At 53.6% G+C, this 12,423-nt stretch overlaps 1 protein-coding gene across 25 annotated transcripts; it reads left to right on the forward strand.

The window, feature by feature from the left end:
- Window positions 1–3,587: 3,587 nt before the first annotated feature.
- REPIN1 (replication initiator 1) lies at window positions 3,588–8,803 on the forward strand. Of its 25 annotated transcripts, none has more exons than XM_077997691.1 (4): window positions 3,588–3,800; window positions 4,437–4,634; window positions 5,524–5,668; window positions 6,012–8,803. In XM_077997691.1, exon 4 carries the CDS (start codon window positions 6,026–6,028, stop codon window positions 7,727–7,729), a length of 1,704 nt encoding a protein of 567 aa, XP_077853817.1. In that variant the 5' UTR covers window positions 3,588–3,800; window positions 4,437–4,634; window positions 5,524–5,668; window positions 6,012–6,025; the 3' UTR covers window positions 7,730–8,803. The 25 variants fall into 25 exon arrangements, with proteins under 25 accessions (XP_077853817.1, XP_077853824.1, XP_077853818.1 ...); XM_077997698.1 differs by having other exon boundaries at window positions 6,015–8,803; XM_077997692.1 differs by having other exon boundaries at window positions 3,588–3,780; window positions 5,478–5,668.
- The last annotated feature ends 3,620 nt before the right edge of the window (window positions 8,804–12,423 follow it).

A 12,423-nucleotide genomic window follows, 5' to 3' on the forward strand; every position in this document is an offset into this window, starting at 1 on the left:
ACAAATTAGTCAACTTAACTGGGATAGGTAAAATAAGACCTGAATGAATGGAGAGCCATGAATCTTAAAGACAATCAGGTTTTTAAAATATTGACAAGAAATTCTAAAGTTCACTTTGTTACAAAACTGAACTGAGGTCTACTTGCCCGGCGCATTAAGAGGAAACACCAACACTGAGGTTTTGCATCCGGAGAAAAGAGCACATTTATCCGCAGGGCACCAAGTGAGGAGAAGCGGGTCATACTTAAGATCCGACCTCTTCAATGACTTACAAGCAAGGTGTTTTCTTTTTCCCCAGTCGGAGTCTAGCTCTGCTGCCCAGACTTGAGTGCAGTGGCACTATCTTGGCTCACTGCAACCTCCGCCTCTTGGGTTCAAGTGATTCTCCTGCCTCAGCCTCCCGAGTAGCTGGGATTACAGGTTCCTGCCACCATGTCCAGCTAATTTTTGTATTTTTAGTAGAGGCGGGGTTTCAATGTGTTGGCCAGGCTGGTCTCAAACTCCTGACCTTGTGATCTGCCCACTTCAGCCTCCCAAAGTGCTGTGATTAAAAGCATGAGCCACTGGGCACGGCCACAAGCAAGGGTTTTTAAAAGCAGGGGTAAATTTCAGGAAAGGAGAAGTTATGGGCAAAATTGTGAATCGATACATGGAGGTTATGCACTGGTTTGGCCTCAAAGGGCAGGATATCTTGAAGGAGGAGCCTTAAAGGTCATATGTGAATTCAAAGACTCTGATTTGGGATAAGTTAAGGAAGCCAAGCTTTGTCTAAAACCTTGGGGTCAGCAGAAAGGAATGTTTAGGTTTGGCCCAACTTCCATCAGGATCCTCAGGAAGAAATTTAGAACAAAGAACAGCAGAGTTCAGTCCTCAGCTCCCTCTTCTCTGAGGTCTACAGGCCAGAGCATCCATTTGGGAGAGGGGTCCAGGTTTCTGAAGAGCAACTCATGGACATATATTAAGATGTTTAGTTTCTATAGGGAACCAAGTATTTTGTGACTCTAACTTCCTTGTTTTAAGCTACAGTTACCTTCTTGTTTACTAGGTTGCTAGCTGGGTGCCTGGAATTTCCCTTGAGGGAATTCAAGATTTTCCTTTATTTCCATGCTTGCCCCCTCCCCACTTCCTGCAGGCCTCTAAGAAGAGCGCAGGCTCCACCTCAGTTTGGAAGAATAAATGAAGTGATTCTAGCCAAGAAGTTATGAAGAATAAAAAAATCCAGAATCTGTGTGTAGGGGAAGTACTTGAACTACTAGCTACCAAAACTTATTTTCTGTGATAAAGCTACAAACATTAAATGTAGTTTTAGGTTGGGGGTAGCCTCTCTAAACACAACTCTAAGTTTTGGCACATTAAAACAAAACTTGCTCGCTGGGCACGGTGGCTCACGCCTGTAATCCTAGCACTTTGGGAGGCCGAGGCGGGCAGATCCCGAGGTCAAGAGATCGAGACCATCCTGGCTAACACGGTGAAACCCCGTCTCTACTAAAAATAGAAAAAACTATTGGGGTATGGTGGCGCGTGCCTGTAGTCCCAGCTACTCAAGGGGCTGAGGCAGGAGAAGGGTGTGAACCTGGGAGGCAGAGTTTGCAGTGAGCCGAGATCATGCCATTGAATTCCAGCCTGGGAGACAGAGCGAGACTCTGTCTCAAAAAATAAATAAATGAATAAATAAAAATAAAATAAAAATAAAACAAAACTTTCTCATGCTTGCTTCGGCAGCACATAGACTAAAACAAAACTTTCTCACATCAACAACTGAAAAGGTAGGCCGGATGCAGTGGTTCACATCTGTAATCACAACCCTTTGGGAGGCTGGGGCTGGAGGATCACTTGAGTCCAGGAGTTTGAGACCAGCCTGGGCAACACAGTGAGACCCCATCTCTACAAAAGAAAAACTTAAAATAAAATCATTAGCTGGATGTGGTGATGTGACCGTGTAGTGCCAGTTACTCAGAGGCTGAGGTGGGAGGATTGCTTGAGCTCAGGAAGTCCAGGCTTCAGTGAGCCATGATCGTGCCACTGCACTGCAGCTTGGGTGACAGAGTGAGACCCTGTCTCAAAAAAGAAAAAAAAGTTAACAAGTTAAAGTACAAATGGAGGAAATACGTCTGCAACAAACATGACAAGTCTTTAATACCTGTACTTTATGAGTGCCCCCCAAACAATAAACCAACTTCACAACTTTTAAAATGGGCAAATAGAAAAGTGGGCAAATGGACATAAATTCACAAAAAAGAAAATAAAACTGACAAAAAATAACCATGTGAAAAAACAATCCAGCTAACTAGTACTCTAAGAAATGCAAGTACAAAAGATGAGAAATAACCAAACTAATTTTTTTTTAAAAGTCTGTGATGTCAGGTATATGGAAAATGGGCATTTCTCAGGGAAAACTAATAAGCTTTCCTGTAAGATAATTTAGAAAACATTTAAAAATATACTCCTTTTATAAAGCCATAATCATGTTTAAAAGAATAATAAAATGGAAGAAAATTCACAAGATCGTGTTAAGTGAAGAAGGCAGAATACATCTTTGCAAGGCATTATCCCAATTATGCCAGACATGCCATGGATAGACATAGAGAAAACACCGGAGACAACATACCAAAATATTAAATATACTTGACTCTAGGAGGTAAAACTGAGTGTTTTATGTTCCCCTATTTCCTATTTATGCAATAGATTTAAAAAGTGTTTTTACGACTAATTATACAATTCAAAAATTGCCTGTGTTGAAAAGCATGAAAGTACATGAAATTGTACTACCCTGGAAACCCCAGAAAGTGTTTAGTTTGGAAAGCCAGGGCCACCTGCTAGTGGGTGAGTCATGGGCACAGGCTCGCACCTGCCACCGCAGACGCCACACAGGCTGCTGCGCCTCTCCAAGCGAAATGCCCCACGTGTGCCAACGGCCACTTCGGCCGTCGTCCTGCGCCTGGCCCGCAGCCAGAGGAAGCCCAGCAACTTCTGCTCTTTCTTAATTTCTGGAAAACAGGGAAGAGAGGCCTTTTCAAAGTTCGCAGGATCGGGCCATTTTGTGCTCCACTTTGGAACAAATCGGAAGCTAGGGACTTCCAGATGCGCTACCGCCGTCCCGGGACGGGACCGCCGCTCCCGCAAGCGTCCGCACTGCGGCCGGGGTGCGCGGCCTGAGAAAGGCCCGGGGCACGACGCTCCGGGGGCGGCCAGAGCCCTCTTTGAAGTCTCCCGACGGGTTCCGAGCCTCTCATAAGCCAGCCAAGACCGACCAGCCCCGGTGACCACAGGCCAGCCACGCGGTCGCCCGGGGACGCGCGTGCTCCGCAGGGACAAAGGGTCGGGAAACTTGAGCTCCGGCCAGTCCCGGAGAGACCCGGGCTAGTGGTCGCCATGGCAACGGAATCGGGCCCTCCGAGATCCGCCGCCCTGGTGCAGCAGCGGCGGGGGTGACCCGGCCCGCTCTAGGTGGGGGCCCGCGCCCGGGCCCCGGCCGTCCCTCCCCGCCCCCAGGCCGCGGCCGCGGGAGCCGGCGACTGACCCTCGGCAGCTCCTGTAGTCACGTGGCGCTGGGAACCCGGCGGGGGGAGGTTGGGGACGGGCCTGGCAGTTGTGAACTCGAACCTGCCGCTGTCGCCGCGGCGGGGCGGGGAGCGGGAGTGGGCCGCGGAGGCCGGCCTTCGGGCTACATGGACGGGCGCCGCGCCCCTGCACAGCCCGCCGCAGAGGTACGACCCCGGCAGGGGCGCGGGGGGCACCGCGGGCCCGCGGGGGGCCGCTCCACCTGCGGGGCGCGTGACCGTGAGTGTGCGCGACCGTGTGTGAGTGCGCGGGGGGGACGCTGCTGGATCTGCGGGGGTGGGGGAGCGCACCTGCGCACAGGCTCCGCGAGCTGCGCCGTGCGTGGGACCCGAAATGGCTCACTCGCAAGAACGGGACCTGTGTGCCCGGGAGCGTGGACGGAGGACACGCATCAGTACAAAAGGGCGGTGTGGGAGTTCTGCCACCCGCGGGCAGCCACGATGCGGAAGGGGATTCTGACTGAGTCCTGGTCACAGCAGCTGGCCCTGCGCAGCCCCATGGGAAATAGGCCTGGAATTCCTGTCGGGAGGAGGTTGAGGGAAGGGGAGCCAGCAGGGATTCCAGAGTTCCTGCCATAGGCCGGCCTTTGGCCATCAGGGAAAGCCCAGACTCTGGCCACAGAATGGAGAATTCGTTCTGTGACCTTAGCAGGGAAGGAAGTGATCCCCAAAGACAGCAGTGTGCTTCCTTGTTGAAGGGGCACATTCATTTATTAATCCAATGTCCATTAAGGTCACTCTGCCAGGCAGGGTGTGGGGCTTATGGCTGGTGCTTGTGGCTCTGTGGGGGGAGGGGTTGTGGCTGGTGAGGACACAAAGCTGACTGCCCTAGAGGAGCTCAGAGCCTCACTCCTGTTTTCTCTCCCCTCCCCACAGGTAAGGCTGGCCTCTCTGCAGTCAGAGGTCTGAGCTCTGCCATGGGGGTAGGGGTGTCTTTATTGCTGCAGTTTTCTCTGACACCTGGGGGCTACCGGAGTGTGGGCCGAAGCAGGCGCTGCAGCCGCGGAAGTATTCCCAGGAACATCCCCAAGAGGAGCTGGAAAAAGCCTCATCCCCAGCTCTGCAGTCTCCAGGGTAGAGTCTGTCCTTTGCTGTGCTCCCAAACCACTCCACAACTGGGGTGCACAGGCGTCCCCGTCCCTGCGGAAGGAAACGGCCCTTTCTCATATCCTGGGGTCTTCGCTGTGCACAGTCTGACACTGGGAATGAGTGACCTTTGTGTTCCCTGAGAAGAGAGTGGGCTCTAGGGAATTTAGAAGGATGTGTCTGGAGCTTGTGAGCAGGCACAGAAGGGCCCTTAGGAACCTAACTGCTTCCTTCCTCCTTCCGCGGAGGAGGCTCCTGTGCAGGAGTCTGGGCTCCCCTGAGCTGTGGAAGAGCTGAACACGGGGCAGCCCCTGGCGAGGCTGGGGCAGGACCGGGCAGGGGACCGAGATCGCAATCTCATCTTCCCTCCCCTTCTCTTGCCCCAGTAATCTCCAGCACCCCGAGGGAGGCAGAGCCAGTGATCAGACCCTGAAGGCAGCAGGCTGTGGGTGTTCCTTGGATTCAGGGAGAGCATTCCTTCCTGCAATGTCCTAATTTGTGTGGGTGGAAGAGGGCAGGCGGGCAGAATGTGGGCACAGTCTGGGCAGGCAGTGGTCTGGCGTTAGACTGGTGGGAGTAGCACCCAGGGCTCCACTTCTGTTCCCCGAGAAGGGCTGTTCTCACTTGTCCTCCAGCCTCCTGCAGAGACTGCAGTTAGTAATGCTGAAAGTGCCTCCCCTGTGGGGCTAGGAATGAAAGGCTATAGAAACTCTCATCTCTGAGATCTTTGCAGACCCAGGCATTTTAGAGGAAAGAGCACTGGCCTGGAAGTTTAAAGACCTGTTCCCTAGTCTTGGTTCTGCTGTTGGCTTACTGTGTCACCTTGGGCAGGTCTCCTCATCTTTGATGCCTCACAGTTGCTTCATCTGTCAAACAGGAAGCTCAGTGTCTGCTTGTCCAGCTTCACAGAGTTGCTGTGCAGCTCAGATGTGGCACAGAAAATAGCAGACACAGGGAGAGGGCAGCAGGAAAGCGCTTGGAAAAGCATAAGGCACTGTAGGGAGCAGTGGCCACGTTTTCTGGTGAGTCCTGTGGCAGGAATGTTTGTGCATTCAGCGCTGGAGCATTTACTCCCTGTCTGACACTGGGGTAGCTGCCATGAGGGGGATTCTAGTATCAGAGTCCCTCCCTTCTGGAAGTTTCCAGGGCAATAAAGACATAAGACAAACATCCTTGAAATGTTATCTAAAAACCCAAGATTGAAATAATACGTATCACACAAGGAAACAGGAGAGTAGTCTAGCTCCGTGTCCAGGGCTCTAGGGGTTCATAGATGGCAGCTCCTGTCCGGGGCTGAGGTTGGGAGGGGAAAAACAGGGGCAGGGTAAGTTGGTCTCTGGAGTGACTGTGCTTTTCCACCCTCAGCAGAGGAAGAACCGATGCTGGAACGTCGTTGCAGGGGCCCCCTGGCCATGGGCCCGGCCCAGGCCCGACTCCTTTCTGGGCCCTCCCAGGAGTCACCTCAGACTCTGGAGAAGGAGCCCCGCAGGCTGAGGCAACAAGGCACGTCAGTGGCCCAGTCTGGTGCCCAAGCCCCAGGCAGGGCCCATCGCTGTGCCCACTGTCGAAGGCACTTCTCTGGCTGGGTGGCTCTGTGGCTTCACGCCCGCCGCTGCCAGGCCCGGCTGCCCTTGCCCTGCCCTGAGTGTGGCAGTCGCTTTCGCCATGCCCCCTTCTTAGCACTGCACCGCCAGGTCCATGCTGCTGCCACCCCAGACCTGGGATTCGCCTGCCACCTCTGTGGGCAGAGCTTCCGAGGCTGGGTGGCCCTGGTTCTGCATCTGCGGGCCCATTCTGCTGCAAAGCGGCCCGTCGCTTGTCCTAAATGCGAGAGACGCTTCTGGCGACGAAAGCAGCTTCGAGCTCATCTGCGGCGGTGCCACCCTCCCGCCCCGGAGGCCCGGCCCTTCATATGCGGCAACTGTGGCCGGAGCTTTGCCCAGTGGGACCAGCTAGTTGCCCACAAGCGGGTGCACGTAGCCGAGGCCCTGGAGGAGGCCGCAGCCAAGGCTCTGGGGCCCCGGCCCAGGGGCCGCCCCGCGGTGACCGCCCCCCGGCCCGGTGGGGATGCCGTCGACCGCCCCTTCCAGTGTGCTTGCTGTGGCAAGCGCTTCCGGCACAAGCCCAACTTGATCGCCCACCGCCGCGTGCACACGGGCGAGCGACCTCACCAGTGCCCCGAGTGCGGGAAGCGCTTCACCAATAAGCCCTACCTGACTTCCCACCGGCGCATCCACACTGGCGAGAAGCCCTACCCGTGCAAAGAGTGCGGCCGCCGCTTCCGGCACAAACCCAACCTGCTGTCTCACAGCAAGATTCACAAGCGATCCGAGGGGTCGGCCCAAGCCATCCCCGGCCCGGGGAGCCCCCAGCCGCCAGCCGGCCCCCAGGAGTCCGCGGCCGAGCCCACCCCGGCGGCACCGCTGAAACCGGCCCAGGAGCCGCCGCCGGGGGCCCCGCCAGAGCCCCCGCAGGACCGGGCCGAAGCGCCCCCCTCCCTCTACTGCTGCGACGACTGCGGCAGGAGCTTCCGGCTGGAGCGCTTCCTGCGGGCCCACCAGCGGCAGCACACCGGGGAGCGGCCCTTCACCTGCGCCGAGTGCGGGAAGAACTTCGGCAAGAAGACGCACCTGGTGGCGCACTCGCGCGTGCACTCCGGCGAGCGGCCCTTCGCCTGCGAGGAGTGCGGCCGCCGCTTCTCCCAGGGTAGCCATCTGGCTGCGCACCGGCGCGACCACGCCCCCGACCGGCCCTTCGTATGTCCCGACTGCGGCAAGGCCTTCCGCCACAAGCCCTACCTGGCGGCGCACCGGCGCATCCACACCGGCGAGAAGCCCTACGTCTGCCCCGACTGCGGCAAAGCCTTCAGCCAGAAGTCCAACCTGGTGTCGCACCGGCGCATCCACACGGGCGAGCGGCCCTACGCCTGCCCCGACTGCGACCGCAGCTTCAGCCAGAAGTCCAACCTCATCACTCACCGCAAGAGCCACATCCGGGACGGCGCCTTCTGCTGTGCCATCTGTGGCCAGACCTTCGATGACGAGGAGAGACTCCTGGCCCACCAGAAGAAGCACGATGTCTGAGACGGTGGGCGGGGCGGTGTTGGCTGAGAGAGGGCTGGGGTCCTTCGTGGTGGGAGTCGCAGTGGCCTGGGGGTGCCTGTCTGGTGCTGGAGTAGGGGACAATGGGAATCCCAGAGGGGACAGAAGACGCGGGGAGTGATCTGGGTGGGCCCTGTTAGCGAGAGAGGTCAACCCCGGTGGCTAGGGAACCCACTTCCAAGTGCAGGGACGCCAGCCTCCAGCTGGTGTGTGCTGAGGTTCCATCCTGACTGCCCTGTGCCCTGGAAAAGTAGCAATAGCATCTGCCCCTTAGAGCCCTCTGGCTAGAGGAGCCACCAGTGGAAAGGAAAACCTTCCATCCTCTGGTGTTAACGCCTTAATGTCCCTGTCTTTTACTGTAAGTTACTTCAGATCATTTTTGGAAGTAGGCGAGGTACAGTCCTGTAAATGAATGCTCTGGGCTAGATACAGCTTGGAGAACCTGCTGGCCTTGTTAGACAGCACTTGGGCCTTTGCCAGCAGCAAGAGGTGAAGCCGAGCCATTCTAACCTCTCCTTTCCCCTCCCACCTGCCCCCCGCATAGGCTCCCAGACTTGGAGAGACCCATCTGCTGTTAGCACTTCCATCCTCTTCCTTCCCAAAGAGCAGACCTCCAGGGCGTTTACTCCTTGGTCTGTCTCGCTTGATCTGTCGCCCCTCCCAGCACTGAGAGCCTCCCCTGGCTGTCAGCAGCACTGTGTCCAGGCTCTGAACACCGCAGCCCCTCCTTTGCTCCTTCCAGAGCTCAGCATGTCATGGCAAGGACGGCCCCATTGGTGATGGAGGGCCAGCTGAGGGGAAGTTACCGGCGAGTTTCCTTTTCACCATTTCTAGCATATGGACACCTGGCCTCTGCTTGAGCACTTAGGTGACAGGAACTTCCCCACCTCCTGAGGCCCTGGATGATTCTAATTGTTAGAAATCCTTCCTTATAATGAATGAATTCTGCTTTCCTATAATTTCTACCTATTGGGCCTTGTTCTGTTCTCTGGAACTAAACAGAACAACCATTTATCCCCCCTTTTCAAACTAGAGAATAAAGATTTGGTTTTAGAACTAGTGTCTGGGGAGTATTCCTTTTTCCTGGGGAGCTGCGACATGTCAGGAGGAGCAGCATGCTCTCCTCCCTAGAAGGCCAGGGTGGGTGGAGGAGTACTGTGGGTGGGGCTCTGGCCACAGGCCACATGCCCAGCTTGTTGAGCTCTGGCACCCGGCCTCAGTTCTTCCCTGAGCATACCCAGGCAGTTGGGCTAATTCTCTGGGTGGTGGGCCGAGGCTCCGGAGAACTGTGGTGGGTGGAATGCTCTCAGCTTGGTCCCAAGATTTATGTTCTTGGTCACTTGCCCTCCTAGGTGGGCCCAGTGACGCCGAATCTTTCTCACCACCTGGGCCTTTATGAAACTCCAGCAAGCGCTATGAGCTCTTTTGAGGGGTGCTGGGTGTTAACAGACTTTGGTTATACCTGGACTCTGCCTCCAGTAGCCCTTCAGAGGCTGGACAGACGAAGGAGCCTCTGGGAGGGGAGGTGGTTCCCAGCAGCTAAGACAGCACTCGGCTTCCACACTCCACACACCCGGGCTTCAGCCTTCTTTGAGGTTGTTGTCAAACCCAGCCTGGGTCCACTTGCCCAGTGTTTGCAAAGCCTAACACTGACAGTGAGATTTGCAGCCAGAGAAAGTAAGGCGTTTATTGTAGAGCACCAGGCGAGGAGAATGGACAGCTAAGGCTCAAACTCTCTGATGGCTTATAAGCAAGAGTTTTTAAGGCAGGACTGGGGAGGTTTCAAAGTGAGTTAGAGGCTGAGGAATTTCTGGAACTTCCTTATCCATTTTCTGGTTCCAGTCTGTCTGAAGTCTACGTGCTGGGATTGTCACGTGGTGACATTGGTGGGGGTCCTGGCTCCTGAAAAACAACTCAAGGATATATGTCAAGATACTATCTTTAGGCTGGGCATGGTGGCTCATGCCTGTAATCCCAGCACTTTGGGAGGCTGAGGCGGGTGGATCACCTGAGGTCAGGAGTTCAAGACCAGCGTGGCCAACATGGTGAAACCCCGTCTCTACTAAAAGTACAAAATTAGCCGGGTGTGGTGACAGGCCCCTGTAGTCCCAGCTACTAGGGAGGCTGAGGCAGGAGAATTGCTTGAACCCGGGAGGCGGAGGTTGCCGTGAGCCGAGATGGTGCCACTGCACTCCAGGCTGGGCAAGAGAGTAAGACCTTGTCTCAAAAAAAAAAAAAACCAAAAAAAACCACACACACCAAAAAACAAACAAAACAAAACAAAAAGGTGTTATCTTTAGTTTCTTTGAGGAAGCTAACATTCTGTGACTATTACTCGAGTGACTGTTGTTTAAGCTATTATTACTTTCTTGCTTAGTGGGTTATTTATTTACTTCCCGAATTCCTGGCTGCAGGGCTAGCTAGGTGCCTGGAATTTCCCTTGAATGGGCTCACATTTTTCTTTATTCTCATGCTTTTCAAGTGATGGGCAGAACCCAGCAGGCTCCTAGGAGGGGTCTCTGAGGCTGGGCACGGTGGCTCACGCCTGTAATCCCAGTACTTTGGGAGGCCAAGGCAAGTGGATCACCCGAGGTCAGGAGTTTGAGACCAGCCTGACCAACATGGAGAAACCCTGTCTCTACTAAAAATACAAAATTAGCGGGGCGCGGTGGTGCATGCCTGTAGTCCCAGCTACTCAGGAGACTGAGGCAAGAGAATCACTTGAACCCCAGAGGCAGAGGTTGCAGTGAGCTGAGATTGCGCCATCGCACTCCAGCCTGGGCAACAACTCTGCCTCAAAAAAAAAAAAAAAAAAAAAAGAAAGAAAAAAAGAGGGTCTCTGCTCCATCTCAAGGTCAGGTCAGACTTTTCAGGTGTCAGTTGCTAGGTAGGAAAGGGGGGCTGATTTGGTTCTGTCCTACAGTGCCTCCCTGGCCAGCCTGTTGTAGGACTCCCGGTTTCTGTGAGCAGTCACCCTGTATGCATCCCTGAATTGGTGGTTTCATACAAATTTGAGTACCTGTTTTTACCAGGCATTAATAGGTTCTTTTCTTGCCTGTGTTAGTAATTTCTGCATATATCTCCAGCATTTAGCACAGAGCACATAAGAATAACCACAACTTGTTGACGTGAGTGGCACCTGGTGAAGTTTACCTAAATTATCTCATGAGTCCTTGTGTGGGAGGTAGTCTTCTTTTATATAGGAAAACATTTGTCCGCAGTCATATAACTGGTAATCACCAGAGGCAGATTCAAATTCAAGTCTGTCTGACTCCTGAAACCTGTGCTCTTGACAACTGCTGTGTACTTAGTGGATGAATGCTGTGTGCTGCTGTTTTTGGTTAAGATAAGTATTAAATGCCAACTGTGTGGGTGGGGCTTAAAGTGTGTAGGATGGAAAGAACAGCTTCAAAGCTCCATATTGGTTTATGGGGTCACTTAAAAACCTGTGTAATTGATGGCAAATTATCTGTCAAAGCCTGGAAACAGAGGGTGTGGTCTCAAGAAAGCCCCAGTCACATTTTTTCTCTTTGAGGGAACACAGGGTTTCCAGGGAAGGGGAGATGGCCAGGAAAGAGTAGGCCGATGTCTGGAAATGATGGGCAGGGAGCAGGGGCAGGTCCTTGGGTTGGCATCTAGGTTAGTATTGGAGGCATTAGGGACAAGGATGAGGGTGAGAAGGGATCTAACCAGGGGTCCTAACCTTTTGAAAAATCCCGTTTAAAGGAAATAGTCTAGGATATGGGGAAAGTGGGGTGTGGGTGTCCTCAGTGCTTCGCTGCCCACTGCTGCTTGTGGGGTTGGGAAAGAGGTCCACAGGACAGAAAGGTCACACAAGTGGCCTTGAGGGGACTGGTAAAGCAGGAATAGAGTCAAATTGTGCATGGTTCCTTCCTGAGTTCCTTGATGGGTGGCCCAGTGGTTCTCAAGCCCTTGCTCTGCCTGGTTCATCACCATAGCAGTCACTGGGGAGGACTGCCTGGGTTGTAGGGGTCTGCTGGCAGGAGCTGCCCTCCTCTTCTGAAGAATCCACAGTTTTTGTTTTCTTCTACAATTACAAAAGCATTAAATTATCTTTAAAAATAAATAATTCAGATCTATTTAATGTGAATGCTCTCCTTCATTCCCCTATTCCACTCCCCAAATCCTTTTTGTTTACACTGTGAAAAGTTTGAGGAATATTCTCCTAACATTTTTTCCCGTGAATTTGCAAACACACAAGCAGCCTCTCCCCTCAGCTTTTTTTTTTTTTCTTCTTAATGGAAATAGGATCCCAGAGGTTCTCCATTCTTTCCACCTCTGAAATACCCTTGGTCATGGGATGCCAATCTGGAGGAAGTCTGCTCTGTAAGGAGGAAACAGGCCCAGAGGGTGGAAGTGACCCCCATCAGTGGGGGTCCTGATTTCTGAAAAACAACTCAAGGACATATGTCAAGATGTCATCTTCAGTTTCTATGAGGAAGCTAACATTTTGTGACTCTTATTTGGGTACTATTGTTTAAACTATTACTACTTTCTTGCTTAGCAGGTCATTCATTCACTTCCCTAACTGCTGGTTGCAGGGCTAGCTAGGTGCCTGGAATCTCCCTTGAAGGGACTCAAATGTTTCTTTATTTTCGTACATTGAATGGGGGGCTGGTGGCAGACCCCTAGGAGAGGTTCCTGCTCTGTCTCAA

The sequence above is a fragment of the Macaca mulatta genome, chromosome 3 (assembly GCF_049350105.2).
Source record: "Macaca mulatta isolate MMU2019108-1 chromosome 3, T2T-MMU8v2.0, whole genome shotgun sequence".
In the NCBI taxonomy this organism is placed as follows: Eukaryota; Metazoa; Chordata; class Mammalia; order Primates; family Cercopithecidae; genus Macaca; species Macaca mulatta.